The 15,706-nt window shown below is 30.4% G+C and overlaps 1 protein-coding gene across 1 annotated transcript; it reads left to right on the top strand.

Annotated features, from left to right (window-relative positions):
• Window positions 1-11,437: 11,437 nt before the first annotated feature.
• Window positions 11,438-15,699, top strand: LOC123302187 (small glutamine-rich tetratricopeptide repeat-containing protein alpha-like). Its single transcript, XM_044885018.1, has 8 exons — window positions 11,438-11,681; window positions 12,355-12,631; window positions 13,293-13,384; window positions 13,455-13,604; window positions 13,666-13,793; window positions 14,294-14,495; window positions 14,930-14,995; window positions 15,120-15,699. The coding sequence occupies exons 2-8, from the start codon at window positions 12,371-12,373 to the stop codon at window positions 15,307-15,309; spliced, it is 1,089 nt and encodes a 362-aa protein (XP_044740953.1). The 5' UTR covers window positions 11,438-11,681; window positions 12,355-12,370; the 3' UTR covers window positions 15,310-15,699.
• Window positions 15,700-15,706: the final 7 nt, after the last annotated feature.

Here is a 15,706-nt window from a genome sequence, read left to right as displayed (position 1 = left end):
CACCAGCCCATTACACCTATTAATTAAATTAATTTTGTTGTGACGGCGGGAATCGAACCCGCTAACCTAAGCATACCGCGGACGGAATTGGTTACGCCTTAACCAACTGAGCTAATAGGGTTGACATTTTTTCGGATTACCACAATACCGTTTTTGAGGACTCATTTTACCAATGTTCTGAAGTTCTTAACAACCTAATTTGAAATATCTTAAAGGTAAATTTTTAGTTACGTTCACTCGAGTATAAAGTTTCAGAAATAAATTAAGATTTCAGACATTGATTAAAAGTAATGAATGGCCTTTTAAACAAAAAGTTTAAAGTTAAAAGTGTTCAATTTATAAAATTTATTATCAAAATAATTTAGGATTGAAATGAATGTCAATTGAAAATTTCGTTTTTTTTTCAACTTGTATCCAAGATACTGCAAAATCTTTGATTTTTATGATCAGATCTATTAATTAATATAAAGATACGTGCTACCAGCGAAATGTATGCTCAAGATTTAAGGCGCCATAAATATCTCATTCAATTTGATTAATAACCATTTGTTCTTATTTTTCAAAATTATATACGATTTTACGGTCTATTATATTCCTTTAAATTAAATTTTACTAAAGGATACCGCAAAAATTAAACGGTTATTTTTTAACTAAACCGGCTAAAGACGCTAACTAAAATATAAATATGCTAACTTTTCTGATACTCATTATATCCTGTATACATGAAATATATGTATACTAAGTTTAGTCCCAACTTTGTAACGCTTAGAAATATTAATGATGCGAACAAAATTTTGGTATAGATGCTCATAAAATCACCTAATTCGTCCATTTCCGGTTGTTTGTCCATCCGTAGACACGATAACTAAAAAAGGAAAAGAGATATCAAGTTGAAAAATCATTTAAAGCGTGCTCAGGACGCAAAAAGTGAGTAGAGAGTATTTTTAGCGTGACATGGAAGTGGGGAGGGATGGTAACTTCATCCAAACGTGAGGTTCGTGGATCGTTGAAAATTTCATTTTTGTTTTGGCCTTTTCTTGTTCCTTTTTTCTAATTTTTGTAGAGGGGGGGGATGCTATAAAGAAGAAGAACCCTTAACAATGTAGCCTTAATATTTTTGAAACTAAAGTAACCATTAATACTTTTTTTTAAATCTCATTAAACATGCCGTTTTTAAAACTCATAAAACATTTCTTTTTTAAAACTTGTTTCATTTCTACAATATATATGCTCTACAATATATGTTTTTTATTAAAAATTAATTAATTAGTAATCTAATTAAGATTTAATAACATCATTACGTTTTAATAATTATATAAATCAGATTTATCTTAAATCAACATGAGCGTAGTCAAAATTAATTTCACTTGTTTATTGTAAAACTTAAGCCGTTTTGAACTTCTATAAATAAAAGGTGCTTTTTAAGGACGTTACCAAAAAAAGTAAAAATATTTCAGACTAATGTTTCAAATTTTATGATATATACCATAGTTTTTGAAATATTGAAGATTTAGAGAAAATCATTTATAGAAGATATATCACACAAATGCCATTCATTTCATCACTTTAAGGTGTTTGTTTCCCTACAGTTTTGTAAAAAAAGTTTTGGTTTATTGTACGGTACATAGATATAAACCAAAAACATGCTTTGTAGTCAAGTAATGTCTTACTTTTAGCTTTACAATAACACGCAACTACAAAAATATATAATATATTGTGTGCAAGTGATGCTTATAAATTTAATAATATAGATATCGCTCTTCAATCATCAATAAACTAACTATAGTCGTCTCTGTTCATCAAATGATGGATCTTCGATTAACTCATAATTAAATTAAAACCCGGATCCGATAAGAAATTTTTTTTCGAATTTTCTGGTGGGAAAGATTCCCTCTATATTACTACGCATGCAGAGGTAAAAAGTAGCTAACTTGGTAAAATTCCAAAAAAACAAAAATTTACTCCAAGATGAGTATATGAATAAAAATGTGCCCCACTTTTGAATATTTAAAAATCCATGCTTGAAAAATAAATTTTTCGTGATTCTTTCTATGATTTGTGGTTTAATTAAAAAACACTTAATAAAGTTAGACTAATTAAAAAAAAAAAACTGATATCAGCATGTTGAATCTTGTTCTTTTAATATACATAAGTTCTTTAAAAACTCATCCATAAATTATTAATGAGACCTAAACACATCATCTTTATGATTTTATCGGTATTTTTTATCAAGCATAACATTCACATGCCGGCAAGAGATTCCGTAGAATATTTAAAAAAAGGTGTGTGTCAGCTCCGATGCACGACTGGAGTTTACTCCTTGGGTGATGCATAGTTTATATATGGTAGCCATACCATAATTTATATATGGTAGCCCGAAAAAACCTACTACACTTCTATTTGTTCGAGGTTCGTATGTCTTATGAATAGTGTCCTACATCCGTCTGGTTATTGTCATTTTCAAACAATAGATGCTTTGTCGACAGAACACAAATAAACAAGTTATACATACGCATTACTAAAAAGTGAAAAGATACGCACGATTTTCAGATCGGACACCTAATGTGAAAATTGAACTCCAAAAAGATTTTATTCCTGTACAATATTTTGAGTTACGATAAGTTTTCGCAAAGTCGAGTGACCTATTATTAACAATTTTTGTAGTATGGATTTTGTTATCGAATACAGATATTCTTGTTTCTTCAACTGGTTTCAAATTTAGATATAAATAATATTTTTAAATGAATTGATCAATATCTAAAAATGAATTATTATCAGATAATATCTGATTCAGTTTTTATAACTCGATTATTATTTTAAAATATATTGGCTAGTCTTGGCATTCTAAATTACAGTTAAACTTCGTTCAGTTGCAGCAAATTTTTCTAATCGGTTGGTGCGTGCCTATCCGACTTTTTCATGTCGTTCTTTAGTTTCGCTCAAGGAAAACCAAAAATTCCGAACTCTTTTCGTTCGCCTTTTTCACACCGCTCCCTACGGTTACAAGAGTGGTTGTATCCATTTTTTCTATACAATCCCAGTAATCCGAACAAATTCAATCCGATATGCCTTGGTTTTTATAGCAGTCCGGATTATGGAGACTCTAATTACATTTTTATACCCTGTATATATGAAACATATATCGAGGTATATTAAATTTAGTCCCAAGTTTGTAACACTTAGATATATTGATGAATTCATACGTTTGACCTGAGAATACGTGAGACCTGAGAATCTGTTCCAAAATCGAACAAATGATTATTTCTTTTTTGGAAATTCGAAGGCTTTCAAGAAATACACAGTCTCCAATAACTTTGACTAAAAATATGTAAAATTTATTATGTATTATACAGAACTTGTACACGAGAACTGATTATCACTCTCGTTAAATACCTTCTCATTTCTAGAACATACCTTACACGCGCAGTACTCTCGAAAATTATTCCAAACTTTCATTTCAGTTAGTTTAAACAGCTTCAAATGGTTTATGAAGTAGTGGCCGTAGATGGGCCAACCCTCTTTCGTTACCACAAAGGACCCTATAGTTTAAGTGTGATCCACCTCAGGACAGCCACTCTAACCTAACCTTAATTTCAGTTTCGTTCATTTTAAGCGTTATTCGAAACGAATCTTTTTATTGGGACCAGGCAGAAATAAATCATGTGAAAAAACCCGCAGATTCGCGTTAAATCGACCCCATTAGAGGCTTGACTAACCCTTTATTCAGAGAGCAGTCGAAACGAAATCATAAAAATTTAAGATAGAACTATTTAGGAGTGTTCATGCGTCAACGCTGTAAATAAAGAAATTTAAAAAAATATAATAACATAAAAGTTTGATTTTAAATAATTGAGGAAAGAAAAAAAATTGTGTGTGTTGCTGCGACGCACGACTGGAATTTGCTCCTTAAGTGTTGCATAGTGTGCTGTATCTGTCAGGCTATTGTCAGTTTCAAACAATAGATGCTTTGCACACAAGTATACAAGTTATACACACACATTACCAAAAAGTGAAAGTACTTCATCCTTTTTTCATATCGTGTGTCTGTCTGTCGCCACGATAACTCAAAAAAAGAAACGAGATATCAAGCTGAAATTTTCAGAGCGTGCTCAGGATGTAAAAATGAGGCCAAGTTCGTAAATGAGCAACGTAGGACAATTAGGTCTCGGATCCGTAAGGCCCATCTTGAAAGTCGTTAAGGATAGAACAAAAGTTTAAATGTAAAATGTTCTTTATAAAAAAATAAACGTAATTAAACGTAAATTGAATGAGACGGTAAATCGAGAGCAACAAAAATAATAACTTGCATGACTTGTTTGTGATGGAGTGGTTATCTAACTGCACCAAGAAAAAACTTTCAATGCCAAACAAAAGAGTTGACTTTTCTGACTTTTGTCCGGAAATTTCGTATAAATAATCTACTGTGCATGGATAACAATTGTTTTATTTGGTTTTGGTATATGGTGCGCTGCGCTGGAGCATGATACGCTAGTTGCATCGTGTGTAATGTGTAATGTGTGTTTAAAATACAAATACAAATCGTGGGAGCTTATGATACAAACAACGCCTTGTAATCATCTGAATGGATACATTATTAAAACGTCCTACGATCTTAAATAAATGAATTTTTTTATTTATTTTGTGAATATTCTTACTTAGCCTGCATTCAGTATTGTTACTCTGCAGTAACGTTACTGAGCCTATGCTGTGGCTGTGGCGTACCTTGCTTTTACGTTCATCACAATTACAACTTTTATATAAAACCCTTTTTTTTTTACTTGTATTTAATTTATGTACTTTTAAAATGTAAGATTAAAATTCTTTTTTATTATATTGTTAGCTTTGTTACATTATTATTAACAAACGATTCTTAGTCATATTTCCCCCGAAAATATACACTTATGCCCTAACAAAGAGCGCCAATGCAATTTTGGATAAATGGCTTGATTTTTTTTATATGAAGCTAGACTAAGTCTAAATCTATTCTGAAAATTTTAAGGGGAAAGGGGGTGTAGCTCGATTATTTCCAAAAATAGTCGGTGGAAAATAAAAAATAAAAACTATTTAAATTAATACCTAAGTTAAATTTACAAATTATTGAAAAGAAACAAAAAAATCCGTTGTGTTAAGTTCCAACTAATTAAGGATGTATGAGCACGGTAGTGGGGTAAACTTTTGTCTCAAACCATATGTACATATATTAATTAAGTTTTACATCAACTTTCACCCCCTATTTACCCCCTTAAAGAATAAATTTTTTGAAAATAATCATTTAGTAAACTTTTGTTTTGATCCATGAGCTCAAACAAAGTTTCAAAAAAACTTTCAACCTTCATTTTAACTAATCAGGGGATGCATTTCCCTTCTTAGTGCACACTTACGTCAGTTAAGAAACGTTTGTGCAAAATTTCATGCTTCTAGATCCAACGGTTTCTGCTGTGCGTTGATCGATCAGTCAGTGAATTAGTCAGTCAGCCAGTCAGTTGCTTCTTTTATATAGAAGAAACGATTTTTGATAAAACGGTTGTTTCCATGATTGAAAGCAATGATGACAAGTAAAAATAAACAATTGACTGAGTTAATTGTTAAAATACTTTGTATAGAAAGTGTTGAATGTCAGTGCTTGCATTATTTTAATAAATCAGTAGAGTTTAAAATATCAACACAATTACAGCCTTTCGGTCGTCATTTATTTGGTTTTCCAAAATTTTAAAAATTTTCGAAAAAATTTTCTAGAATCATTTTTCGACCACTAGTAGAAACTGCCTACAACTGCCAAATTTTCAACTGCCAATCTTTTATAGTTTTGACGAAAAAATGTTTCAAACAAAAGTTGTTTATTTTTTTTATAATGAACATTTACAAAATTACAAAATTGGTCTTGCGGACCCAAGACCCAATTGACCTGTTGATTACAAACTCAGCTTGATATCTCTTTTTCTTTTTTTAGTTATCGTGTCTATGGACGGACAAACAACCGGAAATGAACTAATTAGATGATTTTATGCGAACACCTATATAGCAAAATTTTGTTCGTATCATCAATATTTTTAAGCGTTACAAACTTGGGACTAAACTTAGTATACCTTGTGATATATATTACATGTATACAGTATATAAAAATGAAATTTTTAGTCTTGAAATCGATTATTTTTGCGTTTTTTCTTTGTTTATCAAATCTAATATTAATGAAAATATATACAAATTTTCATGTACTTCTAGTTAACGACTAAATTAATCATTAATTAGATGTTTTAACTATTTTAGTTGTCATACAAATTTCGGTGATACGAATAAATCAATTTACCATTCGTGGATGTATCGTGTTCATCTTAACCATTTATAGGCTTGCCCTAATCCAAACGAAATGATTAAAAGAAATTATAAATCGAGTTAACAAATTTATTCAAAATATTTTTGGTATTATTCAGGAAATGTAAGATTTTGACATGATTACAATTCCAAAAAGATCTCATTATTATGGACAAAGAATTATAGAATTAAATCCGTGATACTATTTAAAATATATAAATCTTTAAGGGCCTGCAATCACGACACTTTCAGAGGATTCAGTTTCTTTATTCAAGATGTTAAATTTTATCAAATATTTTAGACATAACCTAAATTTAGTAAAATTACATGCTCGGTTTATTAAAATTCAATTTATTTTTATTGTGATGACGTCACATGGTTCCAAAAATTGATTTTTTGGTAATACAGGGACCAGGACTCCACATTCTTGAAACCTATTAAACCTAGGTTAATTTTGACCACAAATTTGGAAAGCGTGACCCAAATTTAGTAGGATTACATACTTTGTTTATCAAAATTGGATAAAATTTGGATGTGATAGAGCAAAGTTTAATTTTTTTAATTTTGATGACGTCACTAAGTTCTAAAAATTGATTTTTTTGATAACACAAGCAAATTTGATCCGATCTTAATGGAATTTTTTTTGAAATCCACTAATTTTGGGTCAAACTTTTCATCTGTGATGTTAATTTTTCGTTACCAATCACCAATGTGCTAAATATCGGGACCAGGACCCCACATTCTTGAAATCTATTAAACGTAGGTTAATTTTGACCACAAATTTGAAAAGTATGACCCAAATTTAGTAGGATTAGATCCTTTGTTGATCAAAATTGGATAAAATTTGGATGTGATAGAGCAAAGTTTAATTTTTTTAATTTTGATGACGTCATTAAGTTCCAAAAATTGATTTTTTTGGTAACACAGGTAATTTGATCCGATTTTAATGGAATTTTTTTTAAAACTCACTAATTTTGGACCAAACTTCTCATCTGTGATGTTAGTTTTTCGCTACCAATCACCAATGGGCACCGGGACCTGATTTCCACATTCTTGGAGCCAAGACCTTGAAACTTTTTAAAGGTAGGGTAAATTAGACCGCAAATATGAATAATTATGTTTCAAATTTATCAGTATTACATACTTGGTTCGACAAAATTGGATATATTTTGTAGTAAATACAGATTTTTTTTTAAATTTATTAATATCTTCCCTGTTCCGTTAATTAATTACATACCGATACCGTGATCGTAAAACCTTAAAATATATACATAATTCGTTAATGCATTTTTAAAAGCATTCTTCTCTTTAGATGACTAGCACTAGAGAGTAGAGAGTAAAACTCCAGCTCAGATTACACCTACTTAACTCACATAATACTGCTTAAGTCATATTCACATGTTTTATCTATCCTTGTCAAACACATAGTATTATTAATTAATGTTCTTTCATTAACAACACATGTTTAAATAATTGTTAATTTAAGGGGTAATTGTGTTGATTTTTTGCACTATTTATAATAATTTTCATTAATATTTATGGAAAAATTCAACAATTGATTTTCAATAATACCCTTAGCCATTCAAAGCTATTCTCCTATTAAGACATCAAATATTGTCTATGATTTATTTGAATTTAATACCTAACTGCAATTATTTTATTTCTAAGGTCACACGAGCTTCAACTTTAACGCAGGTTTTTTTGCAACGTACGTTGATTTCGACCATGAAATACTTTTAAGACTCCTTTCGAACTCCTCAGATCAATATTATTGAATCAATATCGATATTGATCGTCTCAAGAATATTATATTGAAACAGTCATATTTTAACAGGAAATTGGACGTGGAATAGATATTTATTTACTTTTTGTAATGTTCTGAATTTACTTATTTCCTCATTGGGTATAAAATTCAGGAATTTGATAAACCCCCGATAAAAGAGGTCACAACTTTAAAACGGCTGAACTGACTTTCATGTAGCTTACAATTTTTTGATGTACACAGCATGCACTTTTATTTCTTATCAGACTTGGGTATATTTGAATATATTCTGTGGTTCATTCCAACTTTCACCCCCCCCCCCCACATATCCCCTTGCTTCAGGGTTACAGTTTTGTCATGCTCTTTTATTTGATACCCCACTTGAGTATATTTGAATATATTCGATTGTTTATCCCCACTTTCACGCCCCACCTTTTCACCCCCCTCCCTCGAAGGTTTAAAAAGGATAAATACAAACCTTGAAGTTGATAATATATCATGTCAAAAATTGAGCTTAATCGATGCAGAACTTTTTTAGTTTTTGAAGCACGTCGAATAAAGCGAATCGATGAAATAAAAGAAAATTTCGTTGCGTTTGCTTTAAATAGAGTATTTGGTTATTATGAACGCATATCTATCATGCCTAGTCCATAAGTGATTGAGCCAACTACATGAAGATTGTTGTTACTAACCTACAGAAAGTATTTTTTTATAACATTTCCATTCTAACCATTTTAACCAATCAAAAAAAGATGTTGCATTTCAAATTAACAATATTTGGAATTTTTTAGACAGTATATTACTTTCATACAAAAAACTCATGCGTTTGTGTCAACTTCACCACTCAACCCCGTACGGTAGTTGTATCACATTCGTGGCACCATTCAGCATATACGATCTTGCGATGAGATTGAGACAACCTCATATCGGTTGGGATAAAGATTTTTTTTTCAGTGTATGTGTTCAATTTTTTTTTGAATAGTTTACCTAAACACCCTGTAAACTAAACGATGTATCATCAGAAAATGATTGGGTAAATACCACCCGTGTATGTAATTTACGATTATCAGATAAAAATCAAATTGATTAATGATCTATGGCCTTCATTTAGTAACCAATTTTTTTTTAAATAAATACTTTTTGATCAAGATATCACTGTTTAATCAGCCAGAACAATCGTCTGGTATTGACCACAAAGGCTACCTTTGACTACTCAACAAAAATTAACACTCAACAAATTCTTTTTTAGAATAATTCTACAAAATACGGTAGTTGCCTGATATCAAATTTGCCATGGGCGTCGCCAAAGGAAAGCAGATAGGGGTAGCTGCTCCCCTCTAGAGATTCACGAAAATGGTTCAAAGCACCCACGAATTTTTAAGAGTAATAAATTGCAGCGATCGGTAAAAAAACAACTGCTTCATAGGCCTTATCAGGCGGATCAGATTTTATTATAATAAAATTTTAATTTTGGCACGTGTTTATAATCGAATTTTCTAATAATTTGTTCTTTGATATAATCTCTAAGCTATCGTAAAGAGTCTCGAATTTTCTATGTTATCATCATTCTTTTCTCCACGATATCTTCAGAAATTTAGCACCTCTAGCTTGTGTCTGAATATTTTAGCGCTATCTTTGCTCGTAAAAGAACAATTATTTTGTATGTCGGTAATATCAAATTCTGTATAGTGCCCTCTATGAATGGTTATAATAAATAGCATAAAAATAATGAATCTATCTGAAATATTGATTAAAAATAAATTATTTAAAATTAAAAAAAAAAAAAAAAAAAATTTGATAAAAAACGCAAAGAGGTTATATAACTTTCAACAATTAATTAAGGTTATATAACTGTTATTACTTCTATGTAGAAAACCGATTAGTATTTCTAACTAGGTCCAAACATGATTTTCTGAGGAAATTGTTTAATTTTGTATATGATATTGTGGAATCTACATCTGAAAAGTCAAAAATTTAAAAAACAAATTATATTGAATATGAAGTGAATTTTTTTAAGCAAAACATCATTTTAATACAATGCAAAAAATGAGAATGGAAAACATTTGTAGAATCATTTATAGATAATTTGAATTTTTGTGAAAACCAAAAGTCGGTAATATCAATATCGTCAATTATTCAGTCTACCATCTATGCGTGATAAATCTAAACTGAATAAAATGAAATGACAACCTGTAAAAAAATTATGATTTTCTAAAAACAAGAGGTAAAAAAATGGATAATTTACTCTTCGTTTATGAAAAAAAAAAAAACAAGATAATCTCCGGTATGCCTGTTAATCTATCTAATAAATGAGATAAAACCCCTATTCAAATAATTACTATAAATTATAACGATTATTACATTGGTGCTATTTCTATATAAAAGTTTTTTCAGTCTATATTCGACATAGTCTATGAATTAGAAGTTTAAAGTTATGTAATAGATATACAAAATACAAAAATGTGAGTTATTTGAATACTTACTGTCATAACGACTAAATATGTGAATAATTTATCAAGAATGAATAATTTGTACTCTTTTAAAAGTACTTGATGATATGCCCGTCTACTTAGTGTTAAAATGTTAAAAATTCCCGCTTATTCCAAATATAGTTCTTTGAAATGACTTCTATATTTGGAAACAAAAATTCCAAATTAATTCTCAATTTGTAGCTATCAGAAATAGTTCAAATTTTGATGAACAAACCAATAATGAATTTCATTTTTAATCTATATTAAACAATTTTCTTTTTATATATATTTTATATTTGGATTCATTCAGGACTTTCCCATTCGTCGTTAAGCGATGTCAGTATAATAAATTTTGATTGCATTTGTGCTCAAAAATTGCAAAATCTATCTAAGTAATTTTCGGGGCTCATTATGGTTAAGACGGCCCTAAATAAACAATTGAAGCTAGTTCGAAAACAGGAATGTTCAAATGTTCGGGCGTAATTTGCGTCCTCACGGGTAAACAAGTCATTTACAAAAAAAATGTCTAAACAAAAGTTGTTTATTTAATTATAGGGGACATTTTTACCATTTAAACATTTGTTCTATCTCTTACGGTTTACAATATGAGCCCTGTGAACCCAAGGCCTAATTCATCTACGGAAATGAACCAATTAGATAATTTTTTGAATACCTATACCCAGATTTTGGTCGTATCATCAATATTTCTAAGCGTTACAAACTTAGGACTAAAATTAGTATACCTTAATATATATTTAATGTATACAAGGGTCATGGAATTCGTTTAGTAGCAAGGTATGCCTTAAATCCGCCACTGGAACAAACACTACAAATAAGACACTTGTAAATCTAGATAAATAGACGTGAATTTTGTTAGTCTATGGATATTTAAGTTTGGCACCGTGCACCGTGTTCAGTACACCATCACCACGTAATTTTTATACAACTTTTTTTTTATACAAATAAAAACATTAAGTTTCCCTACACCGAAAAAAAAAACTTACATGCAAATAATATACGTTGACAGAAATTTTCTTCGGCTTTTCAAGTGAAATCATACTTTGTGTAAATCAATAACAATTGTGGAATATTTTCTATATGGTTTCAACAAAATTGTGTATTCATTAAATCTCTAGGTAATTAAAACCTCCTTTTTTTTTTTAAATCATTGTTTTTAAATGTTAAGGTTACACGCTTTTATTTTTTAAATGTCATGCTTCATTTTTAATGCACGTACTTTTAGGGATGATACAGTATCCTGAAACTATGCAAAATAAACTTAAATTTTATGATTAGAACAATTAGGTTACAGGAAGTTCGGAAAGATTACGTTTTCCTGGATGATTAATTTTTATAATAAATTCATGTAGACCTCAATGGGATAAATTTTTTATTCTAATTATTCTTTTTATTATACCGGTATCCGATTTTTTTTTTTTTTTACTAATACCAAAAAATTTGTTTCGTTTGTTTTTTGTTTTTACTAGTATCACTTTTGTTTTTTGTTTATTAAACGACAAATACGAATAATTTCCCAAAAAATGCATAAATCCATCCTTTCATTTGTTTCAATTTTTGCAATTCTTCTCAAAAAATTCAGATTGATTAGCGATTGAGTAATTAACCTCCAGAAATACTATTAGGCTCTAATTTGATGACTCTCACTAAAAATCACCATTCATCGAGTAAAATATGACACCTCGGTCGTCAAAAGACAAAAAATCGGCTCTCGATACGTTTGCGGTGACTCCCAATTTAGACAAGATCCATCAAATTTGGAAACGGTTTTCAATAATTTTTTTTTTACAGAAATTTTATATTAAATATGGGGGACAACAGAACGTTAATCGTAAAAAGTATTGTAAAATTTTTACGAAAAGAATTAGCCGTTGGTGGTCATGATGACGATTGTTTGGAAAGTTTGGATGTGGCGGTACAATGTATTGAATCAGCATTTGGGTTAAATGAAAGAAATGCTGAAACAGAGGCTGGCGGCACAACCGAAGCCGATAGTGAAATCACTCCAAATTTAGATGATATTTTCCGAAATTTACGTCATCATACAAGTGCAGGCCATTCAATACCGGTGAGTACCGAAACCGTATAAGAAAGTATCGGTTTTTAGGATAATACGGCTAAATATTCCATTCAAAAATTACATTTGGGATTGCAAAAGTCAGTGGATTTGCAACAATTGTTCCACGGCCGCCATCTTGTGAAGAGGGGTGAGAATGAACTATTCGTTGCCCAAATTCTCTACAACTTATGTTCTATAACTTTTAATCGTAAAAACAAAAAAAGATAAAAATTTGGGGATACATTTTCTTTTGGTCGTTTCGCTTACAGCATTTTGACAGAGCTTTTTACAAATTTTGTTTATTCCCTTATCAAGATTTATTCAAGGTTTAAAATAATGAGTCTAATTTTGTTACTCTGGGGTTTTGGGACTGCTGAACTCGAATATCACAACGAAAATGCCCCCCAAGGTATCTGATGATCATGGTGGGTAGTATAAATATCGCCTCTTGGGGTTTCATGAGAATATGTAACATATTTCATCGTTATTTGGAAGTTTTCGGAGCCGCTGATCACGAATATTACTAAGAAAATAGTTTAATCCAATTTCATGAGACGAATTAAATGAAATTGGTTTTTGGTGTGAACTGTACGGACCCGAACCCCGTTATGTGAGATCGATTTGCTTTTGATCAATATTTTTGACATGTTGTATTAAAATTATTTTGTAGGAAAATCACAAATTAGCTGATGAGCATAAAAATCGTGGTAATGCTTTAATGCAACTTGAAAAATATCAAGAAGCTTTAGATGAATATACCAAGTAAGCTTTTACAATCAATCTTGCTGAATGCTTTCTTTTTTATTTTAACAAAAAACGAAATTTTTTATAGAGCAATTGAACTGTATAATAAAAATGCGGTTTACTATTGTAATCGGGCGGCTGCGCACAGTAAATTGGATAATCATCAGGCCGCTATAGATGACGCAAATCATGCAATTCAGTTAGATCCAAATTATGGCAAAGCTTATGGACGTTTAGGGTAAGTTAAGACTTGTAATCAATGATGCTTAAAATTTTTTAAAATTTTTTGTTTTTTGCAGAATTGCGTATTCAAATTTGAAACGTTATGAAGAAGCCAAAAATGCATATAAAAAAGCATTAGAATTAGAACCAGATAATCGAAGTTACCGATATAATTTGGTAATTGCCGAAGAAGGTTTACGTCAATGTATGTTTTTTTAGCATTTCTCTTCATCAGGAGTTCTGTTTAGGGCAATTTTTATAAAAGACCTCACTCAAAAGGCTTCAACTGGTATCACTTTTTTCGTTTTTTTAAGCGTTACAATCTTCTATTATTGTTATACCCTCCGCCCGTCTGTGGACACGATAACTAAAAAAACGAAAAGAGATATCTGACTGAAATTTTGATAGCGTGCTCAGGACGTAAAATGTGGGACCAAGTTCGTAAATGAGCAACTTAGGTCAATTGCGTCTTGGGTCCTTTGGCACCTTTTCAATTTTTTTAATAACTGCCTACTTTTATTCTTAAAACTAATATTTTTATCCCAATTATTCTATAAAAGTTTTCGAAAAAGATCTTGCTGAATACATTGAAAAAATCTCAATATTTTCGCATAATTTAAATAAAAATTGACCGAAATAGAATGTTTTCGTAAAGAAAATTTTGAATTATCTAATTGGTTTGGATGTTATCTAATTGATTTCCAGCTCAGTGTCCGAATAGTACACCAAACACAGCCACACAATCACCGTTACTTGGATCGGTGCCACTTGGAGGAACAGGTGCTGGTGATTTTGCTGACGTCACATCTGCATTGTCTGGTTTAGAAAACATCAATCAAATATTTGCAAATCCAAATGTTGTAAATTTAGCAAGACAAATTTTAGGGAATGCTGATATGCGTGATATGTAAGTGATAATTTTCCATTTAGAATTCTTCCCCTTTTTGAAGTGAAAACTTATAATATTTGGTAGAGTAAAATCTTAAGGTTTCGCGTCATCAACATGCTATGAATATAGCACAGATATAACACCGTAACCTAGGAAACTAAAATTTTTTTCAATCAAAAAAACTAACTCTGATAAAAAAATCCGATTCATGAATCAGAAGTTTCCAATTCAAACAACCGGAATTAATAGGATTCAATTGTAAAAAGGTTTCAATACATTCCGATTGACACCAATTAAAATTTTGAATCGAATTTTAATTGAAATGAATCGGATTTAATTGGAAAACAATTTCCAATTCAATCGGATTTTTTTTTATCAGGGAAGTGATTCTGATATTTGGTAACTGAATTCATGACTAACTATCTTTTTAACGTATTTCTAATTTTATTTAGGATGCAAGGTGTACTTCAAACGAATATTTTCGATGGCGCTAATGGACTAGGTGCTGTTATGAATGTGTAAGTTAATTATTATGCCAGGATCTAATTACTAATAAAATCCATAAACCTAGAAACAAATTTTTAAAGTTAAAAAACCGACTGCAATAAAAATCGTGAAAATCATAAAAATATTGTTTTGTAGGGGGCAACAATTGATGCAAGAATTACAAACAACAAATCCAGATTTGATTGATCAAGTACGTCGAACGATTCATGGTGACGGAGATCCGTCAGCTGGTGGTACACCTACAAGCGGCACAACAACAGAAAGCGCACCATCTGATGATGGACCACCGTCAGCAGCTAAACCTGAAGATCCAAATAAATCTTAGTTTTATCCTAAAATATAGACTTAAAAATCATCAAATCATATAAAAATGCAAATTTTTACAAAAAAAAATGCAAGTTGTTTTTTGTTGTTTTTTTTTATGTACCTTGTCTCCTGAATTAAACCCTCCTACCCCTGCATCCTCCTGTACACTCCCATAAATGATGTATTTAGATTTATGAAAAGTGATGTTAATTGTTAACCTGTAAGAATCAATGTGGATTCACTTTTTGACCTTCCAATGTCATTGTGGTTATGGATTTTTTTGATCCCTACTTTTTGTTACTTATCCAAAAAAACGAATCTTTAATTATTTCGACCTCTGTTGACATTTTGAACATGTAAGCAAAATAGATTATTGAAAAAAAAATATATGAAAATTTTTCTTTAAAAATATTGGG

Source organism: Chrysoperla carnea, chromosome X (genome assembly GCF_905475395.1).
Source record: "Chrysoperla carnea chromosome X, inChrCarn1.1, whole genome shotgun sequence".
Lineage (NCBI taxonomy): Eukaryota > Metazoa > Arthropoda > Insecta > Neuroptera > Chrysopidae > Chrysoperla > Chrysoperla carnea.
This window is presented reverse-complemented; position numbering and strand designations above follow the sequence as displayed.

Coding starts and splice junctions, on each gene's coding strand:
- LOC123302187 (XM_044885018.1), top strand. CDS start 12,371: ATGGGGGACAACAGAACGTTAATCGTAAAAAGTATTGTAAAATTTTTA. Junction 12,632..13,292: donor GTGCAGGCCATTCAATACCG/GTGAGTACCGAA, acceptor ATTATTTTGTAG/GAAAATCACAAATTAGCTGA. Junction 14,496..14,929: donor AATGCTGATATGCGTGATAT/GTAAGTGATAAT, acceptor AATTTTATTTAG/GATGCAAGGTGTACTTCAAA.